The 23,944-nt window shown below is 40.5% G+C and overlaps 1 protein-coding gene across 2 annotated transcripts; it reads left to right on the forward strand.

Annotated features, from left to right (window-relative positions):
- THOC1 (THO complex subunit 1) lies at positions 1–22,344 on the forward strand. 2 transcript variants are annotated; one of them, XM_069853940.1, is made up of 22 exons: positions 1–91; positions 1,415–1,488; positions 1,596–1,656; positions 2,379–2,445; positions 3,498–3,616; positions 4,881–4,929; positions 5,430–5,525; positions 5,808–5,890; positions 6,725–6,798; positions 7,383–7,491; positions 8,669–8,800; positions 10,167–10,267; positions 12,095–12,161; positions 12,334–12,384; positions 13,360–13,430; positions 14,283–14,306; positions 14,695–14,790; positions 15,681–15,746; positions 19,077–19,160; positions 19,385–19,532; positions 20,977–21,055; positions 21,907–22,344. In XM_069853940.1, exons 1-22 carry the CDS (start codon positions 44–46, stop codon positions 22,200–22,202), a joined length of 1,995 nt encoding a protein of 664 aa, XP_069710041.1. In that variant the 5' UTR covers positions 1–43; the 3' UTR covers positions 22,203–22,344. The 2 variants fall into 2 exon arrangements, with proteins under 2 accessions (XP_069710041.1, XP_069710042.1); XM_069853941.1 differs by lacking the exon at positions 14,283–14,306.
- Positions 22,345–23,944: the final 1,600 nt, after the last annotated feature.

The following is a 23,944-nucleotide window of genomic DNA, read 5'->3' on the forward strand; positions in this document are numbered from 1 at the left end:
CGGCGCAGCGCGTGACGTCACGGCCGCGCGCCCGTCCTGAGCGATGTCCCCGCCGCTGTTCAGCCTCCCGGAGGCTCGGCTCCGCTTCACGGTGAGCCCGGGGGAGAGGCTTCCTTTCCTCCCTCCCTGCCCCGCTTTCCCCCGCTCCCCTCGCTGCCCCGTGTGTCCCGCCGAGCAGGGAGGGGCCCAAGGTCCAGCGGGGGAGGCTGGGGGCGGGGGCCCAGGGGAGCGTTTACCGGTCAGGGAGAGGAAATCTGCGTGAAGTAGAGCAGATCGTAGGGTGCCAGGGAGGGACCCTGGGAGTCATCTGGTCCCACCAGGACGGGATGGGGTGTGACGGGACAAGATACGGTGGTTTGTGTGGCAAGGGACCTTAATGATCATCCAGTTCCACCCACCACCACCCCCGCCATGCTGATGTAGATGATACGTAGCTTAAATGAGGTGGCCCAGAACCCCGTCGAGCTGAGCCATAAAAGTGTTAAGTGTAGAGGAGTTTGCCATATCGCTTGGGAGATTATTGGGGTTGTTCAGCCTGGAGAAGAGAAGGCTCTGGGGAGACCTCTGAGCAGCCTTCCAGTACCTGAAGAGAATCATAGAATCGCTAGGTTGGAAGGGACCCACTGGATCATCATGTCCAACCATTCCCATCAATCACTAAACCACGCCTCTCAGTACCTTGTCCGACCGTCCCTTAAACACCTCCAAGGAAGGGGACTCAACCACCTCCCTGGGCAGCCTGCTCCAGTGCCCAGTGACCATTTCCGTGAAATATTTTTTCCTGATTTCAAGCCTGAACCTCCCCTGGCAGAGCTTGAGGCCATTCCCCCTTGTCCTGTCCCCTGTCACTTGGGAGAAGAGGCCAGCACCCTCCTTTCTACAACCTCCTTTCAGGTAGTTTTAGAGAGCAATAAGGTCTCCCCTCAGCCTCCTCTTCTCCAGGTTAAACAGGAAGCTGTTTAAAAGGGGCTGCAGGAGAGCTGGGGAAGGACTTTTTACAAGGGTGTAGAGTGATAGCATGAGGAAGAACGGCTTTAAATTGGAAGGGGGAAGATGTAGATCAGACATTACGAAGGAATTCTTCATGATGAGGGTGGTGAGGCCCTGGCACAGGTTGCCATGGGAAACTGTGCATGGCCCCATCCCTGGAGGTGTTCAGGGCCAGGTTGGATGGGGCCTTGAGCAACGTGGTTTGGTGGGATGTCCCCACCCATGGCGGGGGGTTTGGAACTGGATGACCTTTAAGGTCCCTTCCAACCCAGATCTTTCTATGATTACTCCAATGTTAAACTGTTCTCATGGTGAAAATTTTTTTTTCCGGAATCCAATTGGAATCTCCTGAGGAGCAGCTTATACCCATTACCCCTTGTAATCCTACTAGTTTTGTAACTTTTCTTTCTTTACATTTTGGTAGACTTCCACCAGAGAGGCTCTGCATAACAAAAGTATCAAGCCCTTGTTGAATGCATTTAACCAGATTCCTGGCAGGTAAGCAAATGCTGTTTTGTTTTTAAAAGGTGCCAATTCAGATAATTTGTAGTAGTCTTGTCTCTAATAGTTGTTTTTTATCTGATGTGGAATGTTTGCATTTGCAGTGAAAATGAAAAGAAGTGCACCTTGGATCAAGCTTTTAGAGTTATTGTAGAAGAAGAAATAGTAAGTACTTTAAACTGCTACAGCTTATCTCTTTATAAAACTCAAATTTCTGTTTGCAAGTTAATGTATTAACTGCAACCTATGTTAGTATAAGGAAATACTGTTTATTAAAAACATTAATTGTGTAAAAATTACAAAATTAAGATTGAATATAGATGATTAAAGGAGAGTGATAGGTAGGACAGAATAGCAGTATTTTCCAGATACCACAGTATAGCAAGAGCCGGTTTCCAGCACTTCTTTGTAGTGTTTATGAAAGTCTGCTATGTCTTAAAATGCTCGTTCATAAATATGCATTGTTCTACAACTGTACTTAAATGAGAGTGAGGTGGAGCAGGTTAACTGTTTCTAACATTTAACAAAGCTTCCTGTCAGCTGAAAAGAATGGTGAGAAGAGGAATCAAAGAACGTTTTTGTTGGTATTGAAGGCTGAATGTGAGTGTTTTCAGAGGTAACTAACACTCTCTATGCAGTAAATATTGTAGGGTCTTTAATGGCCAGAAGTAGTAAAGAAATGTTACTCATTCAATAAAAGCTTTATATAGCAATTAATGGGTCTTTATATAGTAATTAATGGGTCTAGTTTAATAGATTGTTTGAAATTGTGTTTAGTTGAATGTTAATGTGTGTTTTAAATACACTTACTTGGAAACAAGAATTGTAGTTTTGCTACATGTATCTAGGTCGGAATAGAAAAGTTTGACACTATTCTCTTTGTTTAGATAAACAAAGCCCCATGTGAAAATCTCCTGGCAATTATTTCACTTGCTATTAATGGAGTCACAGAAGGTAAGCATCTTTTTTTTTCAAGTCTCTTGGCAGTTTTAGGGGCTGTTTAGGGGGATTTTAAAATCTTGATTTTGGTACATCATCTGCAGCATTAGATTTGATAATATGTGATCTTTATGCTAGTGGTTATTAATTCTGTCTCATGAGAAGAGTGAAGTATGATTAAAGTCAGTTATATCTGTGATGTTTGTGTTGAAATTTTTTTCCTTTTCTTTTTTATAGCAAAGGAAGAGGCATGGGTTTTATTGCAGCTTAATTAGCATTTTCTATCTTTGTCCACCACTGTAAAAAGCTTAGAAGTATCCCATCATAATTTCAGAAACGCGACTGCTGAGGCAGTGAGGTTAAATGACTTGTAGGGCTTTCTGTCAGTTGCTGGCAGAGCCAGAAATCATCTCTCTTGATTAACGGTGCTTGTCTCCCAGTACTGCCCTGTCAGCATGGGGCTGTTTGTTAGATACCTGAATCTTTTTCTAGAACTGTCTGTTGTGTCAGTAATCATTGTACTAATCTCTTTTGAAGAGCTTTCTTTCCTTTATTTGTTCATATTATGCATCAAATACTTGTTTGTCTTAGTAAGCATAACTCAGCTACAGATACGTTTTATGAACTGTAGTGTAAGGAGACCTGTGATTGAGGAATGTGGCTGCTTCCAAACTACCGAGCATGGTTAGACAAACTTAGAGCACTGCTTTAGTGGTGCTTTGCTTGAGGAAAAGTCTCAGACTTCTTAAGTGTGTGTAGTGTAACTGACCGTGTGCTTATAAGTCTGAAAGAGTTCTCTTGCAGCCTGCAAACTGATGTGGGATTGTTTCAGCCTTCAAGGTTTTTAGAACATTAATTCTTTATTATTTGTAAAGTCCATCTGCATGTGTGTTCATATAGAAATAGCTTTAATGAAAGGTCATGCTTTACACCAAGCATTTTGTTAGGATTTCTAGGAACTGAGGGGACATTTTCTTCTTTTTTGGCATGTTGTCCCTGAGCTGCCATGCATCCTTATTGCATTTCAGTTCAAATTGGCCAAATAAAATATTCCCTGTTCCTCATAGGTATCTGCACTGCATCAACCCCTTTTGTTCTTCTGGGGGATGTTCTGGATTGCCTGCCTTTGGATCAGTGTGACAAAATTTTCACTTTTGTGGAGAAGAATGTTGCTACATGGAAGTCGGTAGGTATTTTTCCAAAATGTGATATAGTTGTGCCAAAGATCCTGTTTTCCTGAACCATTTTTACAAACGGATTTTAACTGTCTTTGTATTCCTTTCTGTTAAAATAGCACACTTCATTTTGAGGCTTAATAATATCTGGGCAGCAGAGGGCAGAAGATTAATAATAAAACAAGCCATAATTTTTCAGCTCCTTTTTCTACATCATACCGTGTTTGTCACATCTAGAAACTGGAAATTTTACTTCTGATGCACAATTTGTATTAGTAGCTTCTTTCTTGATTGATTCCGCCTCTTCTTCGGAGCTGCAGGAGGTTCCTGTATCTCTCATTATTGCAGGGCAGGTCATCATCTTGGTCACTTGCTTAATGAGCTTTCCATTACTGTGAACTATAACGATGGTGAATATGTTTATCAGTGTTTTGAGGCCTGTGTGAGTGTTTTCCAGTCTTGCTGTGCCGTGGTGCTATAGCGGGAGAAGAGCTGCTGCAACAAGCTGCTGAGTTGCTTGTGTTGCGGGCACTGTTAATTAAAGAGGGAATTCAGGCTCTCAGGCAGAAGTCCTAAGCTGCCTGAATTTTATTGCAAGATCATAAGAAATCCTGGATCTCAGTATTCTTTGTTTACCCTTTGGCAGTACTGCTGGGACTGCAGGTGTCAGCAACTACATAGGTGCTGGAAAGCATTCCAGCTTCTCTGTGTTTTCCTAACCTGGATTTCTTAACCAAGGCTACCTTCCATAGGCATTCAGGCTGTTCTGTTTCAGGTAACAGGCCCCCTTCCATTATGTTCACAAACTGTTCTTTATAGTTAATTCAAGAACCCATCAATTTTTCTCCTGCTGCCAAATAAATAGTACTGTGAGTGCTCTAAATCGTCTGTGTATTGCTCTTTCCATATGTGTATGAATAACATATGTAATAATAAAAGTAACAAATGTAAGAGTTGGTGTGTCTCAGGAGAAGAAGTTAAATTTTAAACTAAACTTTTTAAATTAACTTAATTTAAATTTAAATTAAACTGCTCTTACCGTTCATTGTCACTTGTGTTTTTTCTATATGGAAGCTGGATTTAAATGTTGTGGTTTATGCTTTCTTGGACTTTTTATGTTGCCTTTTTGTGAAACCTGCCTCTTAAGAGAAAAATGAAATTTATTGTTAACAGAAGGAATGACTTTAAATTACTCGTTGCTTGTGATTGAATCAAGTTCTGCTCAAGAAGATTCTGGATCTTCTTAATGATCTAAATACATTTGTTTCATTTCAGAATACGTTTTACTCTGCAGGAAAAAATTACTTGCTACGGATGTGCAATGGTGAGTTGTGTTTTTTCAGAGGGGTGGGTGGGGAATTAGAGAACTCCCTGTCTCAGCGAATTAAAGTGAGTTTAATAATTTGATTCACATTCAGATGTGTTCAATAATTAATAAAGTTAGGAGGCAGATCACTCATCTTGGCAGATATTTGAGCCTTCTGGTTAATGTAAAAGTCCTTACGGAAAATCTCTTCATCAGTGAAGGTTGTTATTGCAGATCATCAGAGCAATATTTATTCCTCAGCAATGACAAGACCTATATTGGAGTCTGTATTTGAGTAGGATTCATTTCAGCTCATTTTTTATTGCTGTTGAAGGTATTAGGATAATTAGTAGAGTGCCTTTGGAAAAAATATGGGTGATCTGAGGAAGTTACTAGCATTTACATTTACAAGTGTTAGCTTTCTTTTGTTAGCTGCGTAGCTCATGTTTTGAATTCTAAGGCATGAGAAATTGAAAGAGGGATCAACACTAATATTCTGTACTTTTTACAATATTTAGACCTCCTAAGAAGATTATCTAAGTCACAGAACACTGTCTTCTGTGGAAGAATTCAACTGTTTTTGGCAAGGTTATTTCCACTTTCAGAAAAGTCAGGTGAGCTATGTTTTGCATTTCATTACACTTAACATCTAATGAAGATTCAGTATGCTGAATCTTTTAAGTTTATGATGTATGTAGACCAAATTCAGTTGTAGAAAATCACTTTGTACTTGTATCACAGTTCTTGTTCCTTGATATTGTGACTTCCATTTGCTGTGGTTTCAAACACCAGTTTTGAATGCTGTTTCTGAGAACTTAATATCAGCATTTCATAAACAACTCTGAACAGGCTTGGGAACTTCACAGCTTCTAAGACTGACCCTTTATTTTTCACAGGACTTAACTTGCAGAGTCAGTTTAACTTGGAAAATGTCACTGTTTTCAACACCAATGAACATGAGAGCACTCTAGGACAGAAGGTGAAAATTCCTGTTTTTCTTCACTCATTCTGCAAGAAACGTGCAAGACTATGCAGAAATGCACTGCTGTGCACAATGTTCAAACTGTATGTTTGTAGTTCAGTTATCCCTCTTCCAGATCAAACTGCTAATTCGGAAAGTAGGCATGTTAACTCGTACATTAAACTTTGAGGGGAATAAAATCCATTTTACTGTGAGGAATTAGCACTATCATGTCACTAAGTTTTCCCCACAGTGTATGGAGGGTAGGGCTGTCCCTTCAACTTTTTTTCAAGAGAAGTACAGCTACCATTGCAAAGGGTAGACAGGAATTTGTTGCATATTTTACTGGAATCACAGAGTCATAGAATAGTTTGGTTTGGAAGTGACCTTAAAGATCATCTAATTCCAACCCCCCACTGCCATGGACAGGGACACCTCCCACTGGATCAGGCTGCCCAAGGCCCCATCCAACCTGGCCTTGAATACCTCCAGGGCTGGAGCAGCCACAGCTTCCCTGGGCAACCTGTGCTAGTGCCTCACCACCCTCATAGTGAAGAAATTCCTCCTTATAGTAGTCTAAATCTTCTCCCTCTCCAGTTTATATCCATTGCCCCCAGTCCTATCACTGCCAGCCTTTGTGAACAGTCCCTCTCCAGCTTTCTTATAGGCCCCTTTCAGGTACTGGAAGGTTGCTATAAGGTCTCCTCAGAGCCTTCTCCTATTTTGAGATCTTTTGAATTACTAGCTTCAGCTTCTGATCTAAAGTATAATTGAATGTTTAAAATAAAGAATGCAATGAAGACTGTTTGTAAATCGTAGTGGCATTTGGTTTTAATTATTTTCTCCTATTAGCACACTGAGGAGAGAGAAGAAGGTATGGATGTAGAAGAAGGTGAAATGGGAGATGATGAAGCACCAACAAGCTGGTGAGCTTATAGCAATTCTAGAAGTTGAAACAAAATTTTATAAAGTGAAGGGGGAGAGCTGTTTGGGAAATACCCTTAAACATACTTGGAATTCTATTTACTTCCTGTCCTCTCAGGATTAGCTGTGACCTGGCAGTGTCTTAGTCTAAGTGGAGATGCCTGGAGGAGGAAAGAAATCTACAGATGATTTGAAAAACTTGCACACTGGCTCGGAACTACTGTTGCTCTCTCTTTTTCACAATTTAATTATCTTGACAAAATTTGTTCTGGCAAGATATATTCAGGGATTCTGATTACATGCTATGTAAGATGTGTTCCTCTTCGTTCTCCAGTTAATAAGAAAAAGGGATCTTAAGAATTTTAACGCGATTCTTGCTCTTCTGGTGGGAAAGCAACAGTAGATTGGACCGCAAACTCTATTACATATAAATTCTGAATTATAGATTTCTCTGGAAGGTCTCACTATTGACTTAATTCACTTATAAAATTAATTTCTGTGATTGCACATTCCTGAGTAGACTTGAATTTAATAGATTGCTTTCAATGTGGATTTTCTTAACCCTTTGAATATTTTTTCCCCCTAGTTCCATTCCAATAGATTATAACCTGTATAGAAAATTCTGGTCACTTCAAGATTATTTTAGAAATCCTGTGCAGTGCTATGAGAAGGTCTCATGGAAAACTTTTCTTAAGGTAATCTCAGTTTGTGCTTTCATGCATTCAGCCTAAGTAAAAATAACCATTTATATGAGTAGAAGATTGAGTGCATACAAATAGAACTGTTGAAAAGCTAATGCCACTTGAAAATAAAAGTGCATGAAGAAACGGATTTTGCTGTTTTCTGAAGTGGAACTTTGACAGTAAACAGAATATTAATGTGTACAGTAAATCCCCTAATAAAACTTGTATGAGTCACTAGCAGAAAGACTTCATATGTTGAAAAATGTCAGAAGTATCATTTTTCTGATTCATCAGCTGCAAAAAGCAGAACTTGTGGGCTTGGGTGGGTTGGGTTTTTTTCCCGACAAGAAAGATAGTTTTACCTAGTCCTAGACCTTACTTTTGAGTAGTTACAGTGATCCTAGTGGGACCCTAAGGATGATAGATTTCTAAAGAAACAAATCTCTTCATAGAAGCCATTACTTGAATGTTCACTTCAGTTCTGCTTAGTATGAATGTTGATGGTTATTGCTAAGCTGTTTCTTTACAATTTGCCATTCAGTGTTTATTTAATAGCAAGAAGTGTGGCTTGTTTGGGGTTTTTTATAATCTTCGTTCTGTGTGTTCTTGTAAAAAGAGGTAATATCTGCTCAGACATCATAATACAAATCTAGTTGTTTAGATCAACATTCTCAGCTTTCAAAAAAAAAAAAGAAAAACCTGCAAAAAAAACCCTTGTGTGCTTCAGAGAAACTGAATAAGGCCAGAGTTAAGCCTTTCAGATGAAATTTTTGAGTTTTTCCTCATTGCAGCTTTAAGGCTCTGAATTGTTTACAAGAGCAGCAGTGCAAATTTAACTCTCACTTATGTGCCTTCCTTTGTATATGTTGAACAACTTAAGTTTAAATATAGCACTATCATCACTTTTTTCTTCATAACGTCTAAACAACAAAACAATTGTGCACTGTTCACAACCCATTTATTTTCTTAGTGCATTTTTAATGCTCCAGATGATTTGATGTTCTCAAATGATAAATGGCAGTTTTACTGTATTTTGTGTTGTTTAGAGAACTCCCACATGTTGGTGGCACATAGGTCTTGTTTTGACTGGCTGATAGCAGGTTTACAAGCAATTTATCTAGTGCTGTTCTGTAATTAAAGACGAAGTTTTTATATTACTTTTATGTGGTAAATAACTCTCTTTCTACAGTACTCAGAAGAAGTTTTGGCTGTTTTCAAAAGTTACAAATTAGATGATACTCAGGCTTCCCGAAAAAAGCTGGAAGAACTGAAAACAGGAGGAGAACATGTGTATTTTGCAAAATTCCTGACTAGTGAAAAGGTATGTGATTTTTTTTTTTTTTCCTCAGAATCACAAACTAGTCAAGATTGGAAGGAGCCTGTGTAGTGCAACCTCCCTGCTCATAGTTCTCAGCCAGAGCAGGTTGATCAGTGCTGTGTCTGTTGGGTTTTGATTGGCTCCACAGATGGGCTCCACAGCTTCTCTGGGTGTCCCATTACATTGTTTTATCATTTTGTTTAGATCATTTTATTCTGTTATTTTTTAATTTTATTCTTTCTTTGTGGATTTCCTCTGTTACTTGATGATTCAGGGATTGCTATATCTGAATAAGAGTCTGCAGTAAAGCTGACATTTATTTATTGCATTTGATTTGTATTGTTAAGTTTAGAAAGGGAAGTCAAGAGTAAATATTTAAATATCTGTTGCTTTTTCTTAGTGCTTTTAGAATTAGGTTTTCAAAGCTTGGCTGGTGATATGCTATGTATATTTTCTGCATCATCATAGTCTTGTTTAAAATTGCTTTGAAAAAGATCTTAAGATTTTTTTAATTCTGTTTATTATTAAGTCAGAAATACAACGTTAGGTTGAATTTAATCCTAAAATTGTTGTCTTCACCTTGGAATAATATGTAGCAGTAACTTTTAAATGCATGTATTAGTAGATGACAGAAGACAAGTCTCAGTGCAAGATGAGTTTTCTCTCATCCTACTCTCTCATGAGTAGGTAAATTCCTCATAAGCCTTTGACCTGTGTATTGACAATTTTAAAATAATGTAGTATCAGAGATGTAGAACCAGTTGCTTAACTAATACCCGCTAGTCAAAGGCTTTTTTCTTCCAAGAATCTTAAGATGTTCCCTTTGTATAACTTATCATGCTGTACAGTGTATGGGGTGGAAACCAAGAGTGTTATCACTATGTAAGCGTTGATGAGAGCGAATGCTTCTGTGGTAGCTGAATCCTTATGTTGTAGCCAGTAACTCAAAAGGAAAAGAGAACCAACTGTCCTTCAGTTACTGAAATATTGGAGTATTTGTTTTTCAGAATTCTTGTTTGCTTCAAAGTGAATGTTGTTAAATCCAGCTTTATAAAACTAGTTAAACTAATGCCTTGAGATACTTCTACAAGCAGTTCTTTGTGCTTTTAGTAAATTGATTTCATTAGAAATTTTGATACTTTTTCCTAAGTTGTGCTAGGTGATAGTTTGCCAATCTTAATGCCTTACAAAATGCTGCCCTGAAAGTATAGGTGATACTGAGTAGAGATTCTGTAATGACTTGCCATCATTTTGTTGTGAGAACACTCTCTGTGGAGCTTATCTGAAAACATTTGTTGGATCTTTTTACTGTTTAGTGTCTTTAAGATGTGTAATTCTTTTTGTTGTTCCTGTTTGTTTGGTTTTTTAGCTGATGGATTTACAGCTGAGTGACAGCAATTTTCGCCGTCACATCTTGCTGCAGTACCTAATACTGTTTCAGTATCTGAAGGGACAGGTCAAATTTAAAAGGTAATGTGGTAATGGTTTGTTTTGGGGATGGGGGAGCTAAGAGCTTGGACGCAAACCAAAATATTTTGAAAGAGCTCATATCTACTTATTCTAAGATTCCTTTGAAACTTGCAGAGCCTTGGATTGGTAAATGCAAGGTGTGGCTGAAGTAATTTTACAGCAGGAAAGGGGGAGTCTCATTCTTGCCTTTCTCTGCGTGATTGTCTGCCCTTCCTTACAGTGGCTCTAGTGTTAATTAGACTTACTTGAATCTGTGTTTACTAAACCGAAAAAAACCAATCTGCTCCTCTCTGCAGAGCTGGTTTTCTGCCACATTTGTGAGCTGAGTGTGATCTCAGAAAAGCAGATGCCATTAAAGCTTGCTCAAAGTGAGTACCGGCCATGAGAGGGAAGGAGTCTCTCTTCGGCAGCAGCACACTGTCAGAACAACATGAGCTGCCACAAAATGATGTGGCATCATTTTGAATCTGTACCAACTCCACAATGTGGCATTGGTTGCCAATTTGTTTTTTCCTGGTGTGCTACAGCATTCAGTCTAAAACAGCCAGAAATAACAGTGGCAATTATTACTTTTTATAAAAAAGCATCCATTAATGGGATGGAACAGTACTGTTTTTTCCTACTCTGTACTCTAATGATGTGCTGAAAAAAACTACCTCTCGGTTCATTTCCTGGGCTGTTTGACCACATGTGCGCATAATGATTAATATGGAAAGCTGCTATCACTGCTTTTTATAAAGAAATCTGAAAGAACTTTGCAAGCTAGATTAGGATCTTTGCCCTCATGCTATAGAGTATTTACTAAGGCAATGTGGTGGTCGAGAAGGAGTAGAATTCACGTCTTCTGGATTGCTGTTCAACTCTGTAGAGGTGATAGGCAGTCATTTCAATGACAATTCACTAAAGTATTCATTAAAAGCACTCCGTTTATCAATCATCAAGGATAGTATGGCATAAAAAAGCTGTAAGAGAATACTTCGTGTAGTTATTGCAAAATAATGCTAACTATAAAACATCTTATCTTTAAGGAAATATCCTCTTCAGTAAGAGAAATCAGTTCTTAAAGCCTTTCTCATACTATTGACTTAGCTGTAGTCTTGTTTATACTTGCTACTTAAGGTACCTACTCCTTCATAAAAAAATGGTTTGTGTTATATTGCTTTTGAACTCTGAAAATGGAATGTTAATGCTTATGCTTCAAATGGACTCTTCTTGAACCAGTGAAAACAAAAATTAGATTCTCGTCTGATTTTTAAAGTTTAAAAAAGTTCTGGTCTCTGCTTGGGAATGAAGTGAGCCATATTATATCTTTTTCTGTGTTCTTTTTCACTTATTGCATTATAATTCTAGATGAACAAAGCAACTTTGTTTAATGCCTTCAGGTTATGCTGTATTTTATAGCCTACAATTTGTAGTCTGTATACAGTTGGTAAACTGTTTCTTTTACTAGGGCTTGTCTACAGCAGTGCTATAGCTGGGGTTAGGAGAGGGTTTTCTTGAAGGAAATCTTTTTATCATGCACACTTGCTGTGCTTTGAGTCCAACATCAAGGTGTGATCTCAAATCACAAATTAGACCTTTTGGATGAAGCTAAACCTGAAAGTATATTCCATGATCACATCTAATTAACTCCACAAACTACTAAGCAGCCAGTCGTTGGAACAGGACCAGAGCACAAAGTGCTTTCTTAAGATCCTCTCAGAGTATGTAGTATAAATGATGTGTCCTCAGTGCTATTTTGATGTGTAGTAAACTTCACATTTTAAAAACGGAAGTGAGCTGATTTAAGGATACTTCTTTGGTTTGTTTTTTTTTCTGCAATTCCAGTTCAAACTATGTTCTAACAGATGAACAGTCTCTTTGGATTGAAGACACTACAAAAGCAGTTTACCAGGTTGGTACAGTAAATACTTCTTCTATAAAAATTACGTGGAAAAATATTTGTTATGTAATATTGTATTGACTGCCTTTGAAGCAGTAACCAGCATTTTCTTTGGGGGGTTTTTCCTGCATCTTTTGCCACAAATATAATGCAAAAAAATAACTTTTCTCCCTCCCGATCATAGCTTCTTTCAGAAAATCCTCCAGATGGGGAAAGATTCTCGAAAATGGTAGAGGTAAGTACTTTGATGCCTGTCTGAACAAAGTTTGTACAGAGCATAAAAAAGCAGTATTGGTTTAAACTGGCTTTTGGAACATGGGCATAACATCTGAGGGAATTTTTCTCTCATCAAGTGGGCCTGCAAGGAAACCTGGTGAGGGGCTCTTTATCAGGGAGTGCAGGGATAGGATGAGGGGGAATAGTTTCAGGCTGAAAGAGGGGAGATTTAGATTAGATGTTAGGAAGAAATATTTTACTGTGAGGGTGGTGAAGCACTGGCACAGGTTGCCCAGGGAAGTTGTGGATGCACCATCCCTGGAGGTGTTCAAGGCCAGGCTGGATGAGGCTTTGAGCAGACTGACCTAGTGGGAGGTGTCCTTACCTATGGTAGTGGGGTTGGCACTGGATGATCTTTAAGAATCTTTCCAACACAAACCACTTGATGATTCTATGATCTTAGTAAAACAGGTCTCATATCGTCTTATTCTATAGTCATATTTTTCCACTGTTTTCGTTAATGTACTTTTCTGTCTCCTGGGAAGAAATGCAAATGTGAATTCCTGCCATCAAGCATAAGTACATACAGACGACATTGGTTGTTGAGGGAAAAAGTAAACAAAACGAAACACATTTTTTAGGAAAATCTTTTCAGAAAGGAGTGCTGTGGCCAAAGGGTTAGGAATAAGATGCAAGTAGAATTAAAAAAAAGAAGCTGTCATCTTGTTTTCGTTTTTTCCTTTACTTTGGCTGCATCCATTTTCTTATTTAGAGAAGGAGGAATTAAGCCTTTCCCACAATTATTGAGGAGTGGAGATTAAACTATTTTTTAATAAACTGAACCAGTTGCCAAGACTTTACTGAAGACTTCTAAAATAGTGGCTGAAATACAGAGTAATAGTTTTCTCCTTAATTGTAATAGCTCAATTAAGAATTTTAGGGTCTACTTTAACGGTGTTTGATTCTAACAGTGTGGAATATTATGTTTCTGTAGCATATACTAAATACGGAAGAAAACTGGAACTCGTGGAAAAATGAAGGTTGCCCAAGTTTTGTGAAAGAAAGGTAACGTTGTTATGAAGTAGAAGCTTGCTGTTGCTGCTTCAACTTCAGAATATGTAGCCATGGTCTATATGAACATCAACAATTTGTGCAGCTTTGAGATTTGCATGGTTGAATGTCCCTTCTTTGTGTGGAGAAGGCTCCTATGTTTCTGTCAGGAGTCTTAGGGTTTTATTATGCTAGTGGAGCAGTGGTTAGGCATGTGTGGGATCTCAGGAGAGCATTCCTCACTGTCTCAAGGCAACATTTTGTTCTCTTAATACCAAGAATGCATTGACTGAAGCATGTTGTCTCCTCTCCTACCCTCAGCAGACCCGAGACTGAAGAAGTGCCTGACTCTCCCATAAACCGCTTTGAGTTGCCTCTAATGAAGCCCTTAGTGTTATGGCTTTGATGGAACAGCATACCTAGAGTTTTGTGTAGTAGTTCTCCTCTGGCACACCTTACTTATTAGGTCTGCCACTTGGTGGTCACCACTTACCTGAAAGGGCATTATGATTAGGTGGCTGTCACCATTGAAAGGTTTCCTGTGTAATTAGTTACTGACTAATGGCAAAACTTGAACTTTGACTCCCTGCGTCTACTTGACTATCATGAGGTGGTGATCAAACATTCCATTTCCATCCTTCTTCATTCTAGACATGACTGTATCCTCTTGAAGTAAGGAGCAGCTGGGTTGTTACCTCTTCCCAAAGATAGTTCTTTTATGGAGAGAGAGTGGGTAGAGACTCCTCTTTGTGACTTCAGCTGTTTGCAAAACAGGGAGGGGAGCTGTGAGAAGAGAGAAATTATTATTGCAGGGAGAGAAGTAAAATTATGAAATTTGACTTCTTATAAATGTTCTGTCTCCTTTAGATCTCAGCCAGAGTTTCAGCTTGGGTAGGTCTTACCTTAACCTCAGTGGTTTGGGATCCCTGATCTCAGATCCAATGAAATCAGGTGCACCTGGGGAAAGCACACTTGCAATCATGTAGATCAAGCTTAGTATGTCCTGCTGTCATAAATGTGATTTGCTGCTTTTTCTGTATTGGGACTCAGATAAACCATTTAAATTTGTGAATGAACTAACTTTGGTGTCTGGCAAATCCCTTTCCTTACTCTGCTTTCTCTCTCCTCTTCCCTCTCTGCCCTCCTTCCACTCGTAGAATCACAGTACTTCTGAATACTTTCATTATGATTTAACTTGGCACCAGCTGAAGTGAAATGCATTGATTTTGTTCTCTAAATATTAGTGATTTGATACTAAAGAGTACTTTTTTTTCTTTAGGCCACCTGATTCAAAGCCAATGAGGCCTGTGAGAAAGAGACCAGCTCCAGAAGACTTCTTAGGAAAAGGACCAAACAAAAAAATCCTGATGGGGAAGTATGTTGGAATTTTTTCATGACAGGGTTTCTGGGGTTTAGTTAGTTTAGTTGGTTGTGGGGTTTCTATGGGGATTTTTTGCCGCTGACTTTTTTTTCCTTCCTAGCCAGTAATTTTCAAACTTCCTCACGTTGGAACTGCCAGGAAAGAACAGCCTTTTAAAACTTTCAGTAGGCTTCCTTTCCTTATAGTCATCTCTCGTAGATCCCTTTTAAATATTCTGTAAGTTACTGGTTGAAAATCAGTTGTTTGTACTTTTTGGGTCAGTTTTTATACTCCTGTCTTTATGTTTTTAAAATCTGTCTGTGCCAAGGGTTTTAAAATAACACCCACTGGTATTTTATACTTGGGGCAAAGGATTATTCTTGATACGTCCTCTCCAACAGAAGTGCCATAGTCTGCATGACACTAAGTGCAATGTTTTTCCGCTTCATTTTTCAGGAGAAAGGCTTGTCTTTTTGTTGTAGCAGTTCACCCAACCTAGGTGTGGAAATTTTGACCTTGTCTTGAGCTTCAAAACCTTGTACTGAGTGTTTAGTAAAATATCCCTCCTGAAAAAGAAAGTGATAAATTATTTCATTTATCAAAATAAAATGGCCTGCCCTTAGCTAGTTTCGAAAGAGAGTTTGTTACTCTTCTTGAACATAGATAAGCAAGAGAGTACAATAAAAATGTAACAATTTTCTTAATTTGCAGTGTCAGACTTCTTTCACTTCTGGTAATTCCTAATGTATATGTATCACAAAGTTTGTATGTGCTTTATTATAAAGGCTCTGGGGTAAGAATTCCGGTAGCGTTGTTTTCTGTGCCTGTCTTAGGTGAATGATGGAGCATGGAATGATAGAATGACGAATGTGGAGTTTAATATGTGTTTATGCCTCTCTTTTCAGTGAGGAACTGACCCGCCTTTGGAATTTATGTCCTGATAACATGGAAGCTTGTAAATCTGAGAGTAGGTAGGTAAAAGATGGTATCTCACTGACTCTTTCAATGCTCTAATTGCACACAAAATAACAGCTATTGCAAAATTGGCATAAGTATATATGATGATCTTGCAAGGTTTGCCATTTCACTGTGTGTTTTGAGTGAGGCTGGTTGTAAGAATCTTTGCCTTAAAATCTGTTATGGTTTTCTACACTGGTGTTTATACTGTCAGTAACTTCCATTGCTTAGTAAAGTAAAATCTAAGCGAAAAAACAGATGGAAATTCCAATTTTGTAGAGCGTGATTGTAAGATTAAGTACCTTTATATAATAAAGGAAGATTGCCAAGTCGGGCTCTAATGAAGTTAGCATGTTATTTGGCTATTATTTTCAAGGAGCCGTGTGCTTTGAACTATACCAGATAAGAGGGAAATGGCTTGCAGTCATTGTTTCAGTGTGTACTGGATCTGCTAGTGGTGCAGATGTAGAAAAATGCATTATTGGTTGTCCCTCTGCTTCTGCTTGCACAATTGTAGGAAATACTGACAATGTACTTTGCTGCATGGCTCTCTTATTTGTTAAAGAGAGCATATTCATTTTCTGTGCAGACATGGTACCTAGTATGAAAATCTGGAGAAGAAATGAGACAGTTCCCAAAGAGAACTTTGCTAATAGTGTCTGTGAATGCTGGATGCCTGGGGAGAGGTGCTAGCTGTGCAGATGTCCCGAGTGATGGCGTTGCTTTTCCAGAGGTTGAGGGCTCTGCAGAGGAAGTGCCTTCATTCCTTGAGTCTGGTATGTGCCGGAAGGCCTCTAACAGGATACTTGCCTGTACTAGGCCAAGGATTAAAGGTGGAACTGTGTTCAGAACCAAAGCTGTTGATGACCTGTGCGTGATTGTATTGTGCTGCAACTTTGTTAAATTAAAAAAAAAAAAAAAAAGGATCTAAACCAAGAAAATGCATGACGTGGTAAAGGGGAAGGAAAAGATCCTGGGGGATCTGGATTCAGCTGCAAGTTTTATTGTAGTCTTTGACTGTAGCTTTTTGCATTGGATTCTCATGTCTCCATTCAAATGGGGTAATACTTCCTTACCTGTCATCTTCTTAGGTAGCTGTTCTTGGGATAAAATCTGGCTTTTAAAAACTTAAAGTTTTTGCATAGTGCCAAGTATAGCAAGATTCAAATCAGATGGGTGTTCCAGATGCTGGCCTTGGTTCCAATAATTGGTGATGTTTCTACATGTGAACATGCATAGAGCACTCCTTTCCTGAGCAAAATGTTTTTCAAAACAAAAGTGAATTTATAGACCAGTGCAATTTCCCCTCACCCCAACTGATCACTGGGTTCCCTTGTAGAACCAGATGTGTCTCTCGTAACATGTTAGGAAGGAAAACTGCAGATCGATGAACTTGCTTCGCATCACTGATAATCTTGTCTTACAGCTCTTCGGTAATCTGTATTTCTTGCTTGTAGTCCTCAAAGCAGCAGTCTCGTCCTGGTCAGTGTGAATATTACTTCTGTTATTTTTTTAGGTCATGGTTCCTTGTGTACTGGTTTGAATATCTGAGGAGCAACCACTAGCTGTTCTAAGAACAGAAACATCATTCACCTTTTTAATATGTCCTGTGTGAACCACAGATATTGTCTTTTAAATCACAGAAGAGCTGAGGTTGGAAGGGACCTCTGGAGATGGGTCCTTAGTCCATCCCTTTGCTCAACCAGTGCAGAGTTAACCAGAGCAAGTTGCCTGAGATCTTCGTAGTTGGATTTTGAACGTCTCTCCAAGAGCAGAAGCTTCACAGCCTTCCTGGGCCACCTGTCCCAGTGTTTGACCACTCTCCCAGGAAAGTCTGGGGTGTTTTCTCTGATGCTTAGGTGGAAATTCCTGTATAACAGATTGTGCTTTTCACCGAGTAGGGTCGGGTCTGACTCTTCCTTCCTTACTGCCCCCATCAAGTATTTATTGTCCCCAAGCCTTCTCTTCTCCAGGGTAGACAATTCTAGCTCCCTCAGCCTCTCCTGAGATGTCAGATGTTCCTGTCCCTGCACAGCCTTTTGCTTGGACCCCTGTCTCTTGTGCTGGGGAGCCCAGACCTGACCCAGCACTCCAACTGTACCTCGCTGGTGCTGAATAGAAGCAAGGATGGATCACATCCCTTGACCCATTGGCAACCCTCTTCCTAATGCAGCCTAGGATGCTGCTGGCCTCCTTTGCCAGAAAGGTGCATTGCTGGCTCCTGGTCGTGGTGCTGTCCACCAAAACCGTTTCTGCAAAGCTGTTCTCCAGCCAGTTGGTCCCCAGCCTTTACTGGTGCCTGGGGTTGTTGCTCCCTGGGGGCCAGACTTAGCATTTCCTTTTCCTGAACTTAATAAGGTTCTTGCCAGCCAATTCCTTCCATCTGTTGAGGTCTCACTGTGTGGCAGCACAACCTTCTGGTCTGCAAACTTGCTGAGGCTGTGCTATGTCCCATCATCAGGAGGTCAATAACGAAGGTGCTAAATAGCACTGGCCTCAGTATTGAGCCCCTGCATATGCAAGTGACAGGCCTCCAGTCGGACAACATCATGCCACTGATCCCATCTCTTTGAGCCCAAGATTTCTGGTGCTGTTCAGTCTGTTTCAAGTGGATCAGTTTCTCCTGATTCCTGTAGACTTTGGACGTGTATTGAATGTACTTTGACTGAAGTCCTTTCAGCAGAAGGTACAGGGATCACCGTGGGGGATGAGATGAACATGTTTGAGCAAGCCGGAGAGCCGCTAAGATTGGATCATTAAGCACAAATAGTATTTTCCCCTCCTCTAAATTAATGATTGTGAATAATTGAAATTGGGGAGTAATGGTAGTCTAGGTTTCCCTGGTAAATGATGAAACTGAAACGGGAGAGTTGGGGAGTAAACAGGCCATGTTCTACTTACCCTATCCTGTCAAATTGCACAAAACTAACAACTATTTTAGACTCCTGAGTACTTGTGAGCTGTGCGAGTGGCAGCGGTTTTGTAACACGGCCAGTGTTTATGGAAGTTTTTGTTCCTTATTGCCAGAATTCACCTTAGGTCCCATAGTCTTTTTGCACCAAAAGCTGTTGACAGATCTTCATGTCACCTTTTGGTGTGGCAGAAGGGCTAAATACATCTAATAGGCAGTGCTAGCAACTACTGGTACGCTTCAGGGATTATGCAGTGAATAGTTCTATAGCTACGTGTGTCAGATTCTTTGCTTCCTTGCAATTGTTATATTTGAGTAGGTGTTTTGGGTTTTTTGTTCAGTGGATAAGCTTGATGTGTTTGAAGGAACAGAAAAGCAGCAGTTTGAGAGTAGATTGTGAGGAGTATTGAGCACTTTGTTTTATTTTTTTTAGAGAGTATATGCCAACGTTGGAGGAGTTTTTTGAAGAAGCTATTGAACAAGCAGACCCTGAAAACATGGTTGAAAATAAGTATAAGTACGTTAATCTTTGAGTTTTGCTTTATTTTGATCTCTTGCATGCTTGGAATGCTAAAGGAAACGGACTGTTATCTGTGTTACCAATATCTGTGCTGGACACTAGTAATGTCCAAAAAATGTAAATGTTTGGACAGAATTATATTAATTAGTAAATGCCTCAGATCTTTTTCCTGTGTTTTTATAGATGACAAGCTCACAATCCAACCTCGTGTTTTATTATAGGGCCGTGAACAATTCTAACTATGGCTGGAGAGCATTGAGACTTCTCGCACGCAGAAGTCCCCACTTCTTCCAGCCAACGAACCAGCAATTCAAGAGCTTGCCTGAATATCTAGAAAACATGGTAATCAAATTAGCCAAGGAGCTGCCTGTAAGTAATATCCTATAATAATAAATGCTGAATTCATTTGACATCCTGCTTGTGTTCCTGCAATCCATTCGGTACATGGGGAGGGAAGAGGGGAAAAAAGACCACGGAATGGAAGTTAAAATAGAAATTGCAAGTAAAATTGGTCCGATCAGTGGAGATCACAGTAACAATAAACTATGAATACCACAGACTAACCAAGTAACTGCGGGGCTCTGCCTTGTATGCTGTGAACAAACAGCTGTGGTAATCCTGAGTTTCCCTGCGGGGCTGGTAGACAGGAATATATTTGTACGCAGTGTCCTGGGATCTGTGTTGTAGTGCAAGTCACATATTGAAGTCTTAAGCTGGCATTAGGGCTCGTGAGTATCAGTAGCTGTGGCTGCTGGGAGGGCAGCAGAGGGGGCAGGGTGTGCAGCTGAAGATGCTGTGACAAGTTTTACTGGAGCTTTATAGCAAGACTTACCGGAGCGATTCTGTCAGCCCCCTGATTTTTAAAATACGTAAAGAAAAACAGACCTTCTGGAACTGTAAATCTAAGGCATTAACACTTTGCATGTCCAGCAGTACCAATTTGAGGCCAGACAGGGGTCTTCCGCGTCACTATATGCGCAATGATAAGAGAGACTAACAGTTGGGGAAGGGAGCGTTTTCTAAACCTTTGAGTTAGCACACAGCCCCGCAGTTACTTCTGGATTTGAACCCATGCTTCCATATTTGAGACCTTCCTTGCCTGCAGTGTGAAATTACTGAGGTGTGAAGGTTGGATTTGTGATATCTAGCTTATTTATTTGTTCAGCCATCAGACATAACTGGATACTAATAGCCACTTTAGAAGAATACTGGGGGGAAGGCTGTTTCATATCTTAAGATATCGCTTTATGCAGTGTTCTTGACGGTACTGCTGTCACATACTAAATGTTGTGGCAAGAAAGAAATACGTAGGTAAGGCCTGTGATTGAAACATGGGAAAAGAAGCCTTTTGTTTGTCTCAGCTAATTCAGAGAGTGAAAAGTTTGTTGTTCGCATATTTGTTTGCCACATTGAAGAAGTTTGAAAGGACAGGTAACCTTGAGGAATTCCCAAGTGAGGAATGAAATTAGTAAAGAATGCAAAAAAGTGTTCATCAGTAGTGATCTCATAGAAAGCTGTTTGGTTTTTTTAAGTAATAGGGCAAGGCGTGTAATGCTTAGTTGTACTTGCTGTGAAAAGGAGACAATCCTGTGAAGGCAGTGAATTCTTTCATTCATTTTTTAGTTAATAGTGTGTTTTATTAGAACACTCGTTACTGCTATTTTGGATACAAGAGATCAGGGGAATTTTATTTCTCGTGTGGGATCATGGTAGGTTTCCCATTCTAACTCACATTCCAGAGACAATCACAGAGTTGTAAAATTTCTCTTTAGTCACAAAATTAATTCAGTAATGTCTAGTTCTCTCGTTGCAGCCTCCTTCTGAAGAAATAAAAACAGGCGAAGATGAAGATGAGGAAGATAATGATGCTTTATTAAAGGAAAACAATGAAAGTAAGATCTGCATGTTCTTAGTGTTTTCCACTCCCTGCCAGCTGGCTCGTCAGGCAGCATGAGGGTGAGATAGTTATTAAAGATTAAGAATGCTGTTAATTTCTGAGTGTAAGTAATTCAGTCATCAGGGCTTTTTCTTTAAAAAGAGCAAACTAAACACAAGTGGTGAGCCATGGATTGTAGACCATGATAAGCTATGTGTGCAAACCCACCTGTGTACTCCCTGCAGCTCTTGCCTTCCCAGCAGAGCACAGCATTCCATGGTTTTGTCTTGATACCAGAAGGACAAAAAAATTCCTTAAAGCGCTGACTATGTGTTAAAGTTCCTGTCCTACTCCCAAGCCTGCTTGTAATGGGAATGTGAGGCTTCGGTCACTCAGTAAAAGGGAAGCAAAGTGTATTTTGCCTGAGTTAACTCTGAGTAAAGTGACTAAATTAAGTCAAAAAGACAACTGAATGTTAAAGATTACTCTGTATTTTAATATTATAGTTGACTCGCATATTGAAAATTGCAGGCTGCCTGCCAAAATCCTTGCGTTCGTTTGGTGGAGGCAGTTCTGATTTACTTGAGGCTTTAGCAATTTTCTCAGTTAAACAGGAGATAATATAAAAAATAAGATTTTTTCTTTATCCTGGGCAACAAGGGTTGTTGGAAAAAAGGAGGTAATGCATCTGTAAAAATCTTTCTGTTCTCAGAGCTCTTGAATAGATTTTAACAACTGAAGGAACAGCATAGGTCTGTTAGGAAATAATTAGGAGGTTTGGAATGGGGCAGATCAGGGAAGATTAATTTGCAGTACTTGGAGACGTTTCCTATATCTCACTGTTATTTTTCCTTTGATTTTTCCCAGGTCCGGAGGCACAACGGGACAAACCCATGACAGGCGAACAAATCGAGTCATTTGCTCACAGGCTCGGGGAGCAGTGGAAGGTCTTGGCCCCCTACTTGGAAATGAAGGAGTCTGATATAAGGCAGATCGAGTCAGACAGCGAGGACATGAAGATGAGAGCGAAGCAGCTGCTGGTTGCCTGGCAGGATCAGGAGGGCGCACACGCAACCCCTGACAATCTGATCGCTGCGCTGAACAAAGCCGGGTTAAATGACATCGCAGAAAGCCTCAGTGCCGACACCGAAGGCAGCAGCTAACTCGCATCAGGCACAGTTTGTTGTTTGGTTTCAGGGATGGTGGCTGTTGATTGTGACTGGTTTGCTGTTGTTGTTGTTGTTGCTAGGCAGTAGATTTTTGATAGGTATTTTACGTTCAATAAAGAGTAAAACTTTTTAATAATAGTTGGTTGTGCAGATTTTCCAAAAAAAGATTTAGTCATCTTGATCCAGAAACACAAAGCTTCATCTTGGAAGGGCAGGGAGAGAGTGGAGAGTCAAGGCAGCTCGCTGTGCAGATGGCAGGAGGAGGGTTTGGCACCAAAAGGTTCCTGTTTGCAAGCGGGTCAACTCTGAGAAGATTAGAGAGTTGTGGCGGAGGTCCAAGTCATAGTGACCATTGTCAGCAGAGAAGCAGAGTCTTTGGACGGACACTGTGATCAGTCTGCTCTTTGGCTCAAGAACTGTCTCTGGACCTCAACACTCACTAATCAGGGGTGTTCTGTGCTTGGTTTTATTGAATCATAGAATCATAGAATAACCAGGTTGGAAGAGACCCACCGGATCATCGAGTCCAACCGTTTGCTGCTTGTGTCTGGCCGTGTAGGAACAACCTCGAGTCATGATAAATGAGGTAATATAGTTTGTCCCAGTTTCATTTGAAGGAAGGCACCAGCTGTTCCATGTAGCTGGGGACAGAGACTTTTTTGGCCTTGAGTTGTAGTTGGCTACAACTTCTTTTGTGGCTATTTCTTGCAGAATTTGTCATCCAGTGACATCTAATGGCTGAGAAAAAACTACCTTTCAGAGGACTCGTCTCCACAGCGTGTTGCTCCAGTTATTAAATCCTCTCTGTGAGTTTCCAGGGCAGTCAGCAACCAGCTCAGAGCTATTGGTGAGCGCTCTGTGTCAGCTTCCCTCCTTTTGGACTTAACTGCGTTAGAAAGTTGATTCCTGGGGGCTTCAGCTAGAAATTGCACAGGTGAAGCCTTCCCTCCTGCTGGAAGTGCAGTTTGGTAGAAGGTATTAAATGTAATTATTTAAATTATGAAGGGACTTGAGCCCCTTGTAAGCTAAGGTGGTGTGGGGGCAACCAGTAGCTCTTGGGCACAGCCTTCCTGCCAGCCCCATGCTGAGAAAGCCCGAGATGTTCATTTGATCAAGGGAGTGGAGCCCCTTGCGTGCTCAGGGCTGAAGGGCTGACCAACAGGTCTCAGACACGGCCTTCATGCCACCTGGAAGCTGGGGGTGGGGACAGCCCCAGGGAAGGTGACTGAAGCAAGCCATGTCCAGGGTTCTGTTCTTGATGCTTCAAGCATGAACTCTGTCAGATCCTCTAGCGCGGGTGAGCTCTGTCGAGGGCACAGGGCTTTTCTGGCTGTCACCAACACTGAAATGCTTTTTGCAGCCTCCCCTGCCCTCTGGCTGCTGTGTTCCTGCAGGTAGGCAAAGCCCAGTTTGGCAGCCACCATGCCAGTAGTTAGCTCTGAGTAAAGAGGAACAGGAAACAAATCACAGAAGGGTTTGGAGTGGAAGCAAATGTTAAAGATCATCCAGTCCCAGCCCCCCTGCCACGAGCAGGGACACATGCCACCCAACCAGGCTGCCCAAGGCCCCATCCAACCTGGCCTTGAACACCTCCAGGGATGGGGCAGCCACAGCTTCCCTGGGCAGCCTGTGCCAGTGTCCCACATCTAAAAAATATGTGGCTTTAGTACCTGGCTGCTCTAGGACGTTCATCAGTAGAGGCCCACAAAGAGAAAACAAACACATACTGGCTACGC

This window comes from Phaenicophaeus curvirostris, chromosome 3 (genome assembly GCF_032191515.1).
Source record: "Phaenicophaeus curvirostris isolate KB17595 chromosome 3, BPBGC_Pcur_1.0, whole genome shotgun sequence".
NCBI classification, from domain to species: domain Eukaryota; kingdom Metazoa; phylum Chordata; class Aves; order Cuculiformes; family Cuculidae; genus Phaenicophaeus; species Phaenicophaeus curvirostris.

What these genes read in the sequence shown, in the direction of transcription:
- THOC1 (XM_069853940.1), top strand. Translation starts at nt 44, where the DNA reads ATGTCCCCGCCGCTGTTCAGCCTCCCGGAGGCTCGGCTCCGCTTCACG. An exon ending in AGGCTCGGCTCCGCTTCACG is followed by an intron (nt 92 to 1,414) that starts GTGAGCCCGGGG and finishes ACATTTTGGTAG; the next exon opens with ACTTCCACCAGAGAGGCTCT. An exon ending in TTATTGTAGAAGAAGAAATA is followed by an intron (nt 1,657 to 2,378) that starts GTAAGTACTTTA and finishes CTCTTTGTTTAG; the next exon opens with ATAAACAAAGCCCCATGTGA.